Raw genomic sequence first — 6,521 nt, forward strand, 5'->3', positions numbered from 1 at the left:
CCTAAACTATATATTTAGGATTGGTCATCAATAACAGATCAGCTGGGCTTCAATATCTGGCACAAATGAACCATGAACAGCACATGCAGCATCCAGACTCCGGGAGGGTAAGTAAAAGCTCAGGTTTTTTCGTTTTTTTTTGCCTCCTCAAACCTTTTTTGGAACAACAATTTTTGATCATTGAAAAATGACAACCCCTTTAATTTTGCTAACCACTCTTGTTTATAAGGACAAAGGAGAGGTTTTCACAACTTTTGTGACTAGCCATTACCAACACAAACGCTCTGCTCACACCAGGTTCATGGCTTATGTTTATAATGGACCAACACTGCTATGTCGACTCTGTTCATGGAAACAATGGAGTCTTCAAGGAGACTATTGACTGATCAGATCTTCTGTCATATTCCAGTTTTTTCTACGTAAGAATACTGCTGAAGACTGTCATTCAATAAAACAAAAATATGGGATAACAGAAGTAAAAACTTGGGTTAACGGCACAGCTGTTAATACCCTCCCACCCCCCCATGTTGTGTATATTAATTTATGGGACATATAATTAAAAAAAAAAAAAAACTACAATATACAGTAAAGTGAATTTACATTAATATTCTAGAAGTGTTTATTTCAAAAATAATAAATATGTTTTTTATACAATTAACCTATTACAGCACTAACAACAAAATAGGCTAAAAAAAGAAAAAAACACACTATCTTAAAACTATGCAGTGTAAGACACTAAGCACTTCAGAATTCTGTATGCATTTATATAACAAGTCCAAATGCAAATGAATATACAGGTTACTAAATAATAATAAGCACTCGCATAGAAAGGGGACTCAAAATCCCAACTCATCCAGATGATGTGGTTGACTGTCCGAAACATCTGATACTGGTAAGAAAAAACTAAACCTTATAAAGGCTCATCCCTTGTACAGCTTATATAGAAGTGACTAAACTGAACATAATGGTATAAACTAACACAAGTAGAAAGAAAACGTGATAAAAGAAAACAAAACAAGGCAAAAAGAAACCACTGTGTAAATAAACCAATGCGAATTTAACAGAATGTTGGCTGCCAACTGATTGTCAGCATTCGAATAAGAAAAATCCATGCAAAATACAGACTTTAGCAGTACATCAGGTATTACCAGTTTAAAATGAACAGTACAAAGATTTACAAAACAGATTGAAATGGCTTCAGCACTTGTTCCTGTTGCGTCAAAACAGGGTTTAGATGGATAAAGGTCTAGAGCTTGTGAGACGTCAGAGTAGATGGAAGGCACAGAAATACGTTAAACAATGCAGCACAAGTAGAGTCCACCAAAAATATTCACAGGACTCTAGTCCCACAACCACGTTGGTAACCAGAGGCCAACACACCAGAATAAAGTTGAGCAAAAAAGATTCACAGGCACCTGGTCCAGCAACCACCTTGGTATCCTGCTGCCGGTACAGGTTTACTAAGCAGAAGAGGTCCTGGGATTGATGCAAAATAGGAGGACATTTGCCGAGCTCTGGGCAAGATGCTATGGACTACCAGCATGGCCATTGAATATGGGTTCTCCAAATCCTTTTACTCAACTCTTATAACAAGCATACAGAGCAGAAAAATGTACACCGGACATATGACACATTAGATAAGGTTTCAGCTCATTGAAGCCATGAAAAAAACAGAATCAGCTGCTGTACATCACCTCCAGATCAAAGGATAAAAACGGAGAACATGGCTGGAAAATCACTTTGAGTATTAATGTTTGAAAAGTTCATATTTGGGAGATTCCTTAAAGATATCAAGAACATGTAACATTTTCATTAGCCCACTTTGGTCCTGTACAGTAACTGCTGTCTGTAAGATTTATATCTGAGTAAAATGACCTTTTTTCACAGAGAGAAGTGCAATGTGGCAGCTCATATAAAAGTCGCACACTTATAAGGAGCAGTCCAGGAAAAAAACAAAAAAAAGTTCTCCGAGGCTTTGAGTTTTAAAAAATATCACAGTAATTGATACGCAACTACCGCCACACCTGAATCCTATGCAGGCTGGCTTGTTCTGGAACTGGAAATAGAGCCGTCACTGTTCCACATGTTTCCATTTTCATCGTTGTGGGATTTTTATTCTGATTTCTATCTTCATGACCTACCTGTGGCTATAGATCACTATAGTCTCAAGTACAGCGGCTTGTGATTGGGGTCAGGCGAGACCTATCCTTTCTATTACTACATTGTGACCTGATTTTAATCTACGGTATTATAATATTTTGGTACTCATGTCCCATTACACATAGTGATATCTGGCTGGCTAAATTCTTAATTGACAAAATGGCTCCCTTTGTATGTAAGCCAAAGGGTAGACAGGGCAATAAATGTCCTTTGAGGCGAAAGATGACGCATGAACAAGAAGTTATTAATAATAGATGGGCAGTAGATCTGGTAAACTGTGGAAAAACGAGAATCTCTTATTGCATGATTTAGTGCATAAATCACATGAGAAACAAACTTATCAAATCAGAAGCTTCTATCCTCCAGTTACATTAGAAGAACCAAATTAAAAACCGGTTAACAGATAAATCGCTAGATTAGGAGAAAATACACTAAAAATTAAATAGCTTAAAGGAGTTGGACATGGTTAGAATAAAAGGTATGAAACAGTCCCAAGCTTGTCTATGAGCAGAGTTTGGAACTGCAGCATAGACCCATTCGGCTGCAATAGCATTGAGTTTAACCCTCTTTTTTTCAATGTACAGTCTGTTGCTAAATAGCAACTAAAAGGGGTTTTAAAGGGATTTTCTGGAATGAACAAAATTAAAATAAAATGATGTTAAACAACAAGACCCATTACTTACCTTATGAAAGCTATGTTGCTCTAGCTACGCCACTCTGATGCTCCCTGACGGTCACTGTTTATTTTAGTGGTCATGTGTTAACCGCTGTAGCTAATCCCTGGCCTACTCGTGATAAGGTTTAGAACATAAAAAAATGGGGCCAGTAATTGGGTATATAACAAGTGCAAAGCAGTGAACATAGATTCCTGGGGCAACAGGGGAACATTCAATTAGGTACATAACGGCGTTCTGGCCATTTTATTCTACCCTGTTACGTGCCAAAGAGCTGCTACTAGTTAAAAGGTGGGAAGATAAAAATCATATCATCGTGTACAAGAAGGGCTGTTTACATCTGAATGCAGACATCTCTCGAACATTACATCTCATACTAAATAACTATGCACATTAAAATGTGAGCCTATAAATAATTTCTTTTTATTTGAAGTGTAAGTTGAGTTTGCAGCTACTGTTAAGAGGATGACAAACATTTCTCAAGAATGAGACAGGAAAAAAAACAACTCATAAATACTGAAAAGAATTGGCCTTATTACCATATGTACAGTCCTATAAGTATTTCATGTATTTATTGTAGCTGGCACTCAGCCCCTCGAGTGACGCTGACACCAGGGAGCTGCTGAAATACCTAATTACAGCAAATTTTAAAACAAGTCTGCTTTCCTTTTGTGATGGTAGAGTCACAGGCCACACATGAAGTATTCATACACTATCAAATTCTCTGATTAACTGCTCTGCTCCCTCCTGTGGGGTGGGTTGCGTTATGCCAAGGTCCCGCTGGCCCGTCTTGTCTTTGCTTTGAAGTTCTTGCAAACCAAGGATAAGAGTCCGGATTTCTTCACGCTTTGTCTTCATTCTTTGTTGAGGGAACCAATTGGTCAAGTTCATGGGCAGATCAAAACTCTGAATAGGATTCTGAAATGGATGGAACAGTAACAGAAAAAGTCACTTCATGGATGTAAGGAGCACGACATGTTACTGCACCTAGAACAGCTCACTGCAACATAGTTTTAATAATTCAGTGATGAAATAGGATGACTGATGCCTTGGGCTAGTATTATCGCGTAATCTACTTTATGTCTAAAGTGGACCTTTCCTTTCTATATTTAACTCCTTCCCAACTTGTAGGTGATGTCATAATGGAGAAGATGTTCTAGCAATATGACGCATAAGTACATCATTGGTGATCATGCAGGCACAGAAGGAATGTCCAAATGATGACCACTGGGGTAACGTCTTAAAAATCACTAAGGCACTGCAGCAAAAGCCAATATAAGGTGCTAGCATAGTACCTGCCTCTTTAACCCTCTAGATGCCGGTCAATAGCGTCCACAGCATGTAGATAGTTGTGAGAGGGAGGGGACTCCCTTTCTCATCCAATTGCGCAACCTCCCCCATTCCCCCGAAGGTTGTTACGATTGTGTGACCTCCGGGTCTGCCAGGTACAGGGTCTAACCGGCCTTCTATCAGTGTAAGACTGACAGGTCTGATTCACTTCAATACAGGAGTATTGCAGTGAACTTGACCAGCAATCAGAGTATACAATACAATGGAGAAACAGTGGAGAGTCTAAGTAAACAAATAAGTTCTACAAAATTATAAAATGTGAAAAAAATCCAAAATAATGAACAAAAGAAAAAAAAACATGTTTAGTGTCGGTGTCAGTAAGAACCTAAACTATAAAACTGTTACATTATTTAACCCATAAGATGAACAGTGTGTGTGTGTGTGTGTGTGTGTGTGTGTGTGTGTGTGTGTGTGTGTGTGTGTGTGTGTATATATATATATATATATATATATATATATATATATATATATACACATACATACACACACATTACATATCTTGTAAAAAAACAAAAAAAAACAAAAAACTTTTTTGTCCTTATCATTCATATCAAAAAGTGTATGAAAAGTCATCTCAATTAGCAAAACAAAAAATAAAACAAGCTACAGCTCTCAATTTGGTGCGGCAAAAAAAAATATTTTAGGTAAATAGTTTAGTATGCAAAAATAGCAAAGTACAAAATACAGTTATCGTACTCAAAATATGGCAATGCAAAAAAAAAAAAAATATATATTTTTGCCAAAGGGGGGAAAAAAAAACATTTTGGTGTTCAAAAGTAGCAAAATGGAAACAAATTGTATATTTCTGACATTGCTGTAAGCAAACTGACTTGAAGAATAAAACTGTATAATCACTTATACCACACTGTGAAAGATATAATAAACAGAAAGTAAATGAAAACAATTCCTAAACTGCTAGTTCAAGCCAGGTTCATCTCTGTCCTGAACGCTATTGGGTACTTACGTCAGAGTTTATGTCTAAACTCCAAAAACCAGTAAAACCACCTCATAGAACCACTGTTAACTAGTCATGAAGCAGACTCACTTTGGGCTCCATATGGTCTCTGTCGACTCTGTATGCCTTTGTTTTGGTGGTGTCCTGTATTTTTAGGTATGCACAAAACCAGTCGAGCATACTTTTGCGCAACTTTAAAAAGACAGGCATTGCCACAACAGAGGTCATACGAAGACCACAGTGCATGTCACCTTATAATAATATAACGGATAATATAATATAATGGATGTGGCAAAGGTCAGGTCTAAATGATGTTTCTTAGTTCACTTCATTGGGGGACACAGGTAACCATGGGTGTGTGCTACTGCAATCAAGAGGTTGATACCAAGAATTACATGTAAATTAAAAAGTCGACTCCTCTCCTGCAGACTACACCCACTTGCAGACTCCAGACTAAACCAGCTTTAGCTTAGTGTCAGTAGGAGGCAGACACAGGTCTGGGATCGAGACCTGTTCGTACCTTTAATTATTTTTCCCTGATTATTTTTCCTTTTGTTTCCTTCTATTTTAGGTTGGGAAACAGCAGAATTGCCCGTTACCCTACAAAAAAAACAGTACAGTGATGAAAAGTCACACTGTGTCCTCTCTGGTCTGGACAGCAGGACCCTATTCCCTAACGCAGTCGCATGGCATGGTCCATTTTCTGGTAGCCCTTCCACCACAGTGAGGTGTGTAGCATGGAGTAAAGATGGATCTCAAAGTACCAGTGAAGAGGATTCCAGAGACTCCAGAAAACGGTCTTTAAAGTTCTGGGAAGATGGACACCCTGAACCCCCATCTTCAGGACAGGAAAGGACTCATCACATTGTTCTTACACTCCCTCCAAGAAAGTGTCAAATATATAATACATTATATATATATATACATAAAGTGGGGCAAAAAAGTATTTAGTCAGTCAGCAATAGTGCAAGTTCCACCACTTAAAAAGATGAGAGGCGTCTGTAATTTACATCATAGGTAGACCTCAACTATGGGAGACAAACTGAGAAAAAAAAATCCAGAAAATCACATTGTCTGTTTTTTTTTCATTTTATTTGCATATTATGGTGGAAAATAAGTATTTGGTCAGAAACAAGCAATCAAGATTTCTGGCTCTCACAGACCTGTAACTTCTTCTTTAAGAGTCTCCTCTTTCCTCCACTCATTACCTGTAGTAATGGCACCTGTTTAAACTTGTTATCAGTATAAAAAGACACCTGTGCACACCCTCAAACAGTCTGACTCCAAACTCCACTATGGTGAAGACCAAAGAGCTGTCAAAGGACACCAGAAACAAAATTGTAGCCCTGCACCAGGCTGGGAAGACTGAATCTGCAATAGCC

At 37.9% G+C, this 6,521-nt stretch overlaps 1 protein-coding gene across 6 annotated transcripts in view; it reads right to left on the reverse strand.

Moving 5' to 3' along the window:
* Positions 1 to 3,233: 3,233 nt before the first annotated feature.
* The window catches only part of SENP6 (SUMO specific peptidase 6), a 234,313-nt gene continuing 231,025 nt past the window's right edge, over positions 3,234 to 6,521 (reverse strand). For all 6 annotated transcript variants that reach the window (XM_073569311.1, XM_073569310.1, XM_073569306.1 and 3 more), the window contains one exon: positions 3,234 to 3,752. In XM_073569311.1, coding sequence (XP_073425412.1) covers positions 3,540 to 3,752 — 213 coding nt within the window. In that variant the 3' untranslated portion in view covers positions 3,234 to 3,539. The remainder of the gene's footprint in view (positions 3,753 to 6,521) is intronic.

The sequence above is a fragment of the Dendrobates tinctorius genome, unplaced genomic scaffold (genome assembly GCF_039654945.1).
Source record: "Dendrobates tinctorius isolate UK_male_01 unplaced genomic scaffold, ASM3965494v1 ptg000024l, whole genome shotgun sequence".
In the NCBI taxonomy this organism is placed as follows: domain Eukaryota; kingdom Metazoa; phylum Chordata; class Amphibia; order Anura; family Dendrobatidae; genus Dendrobates; species Dendrobates tinctorius.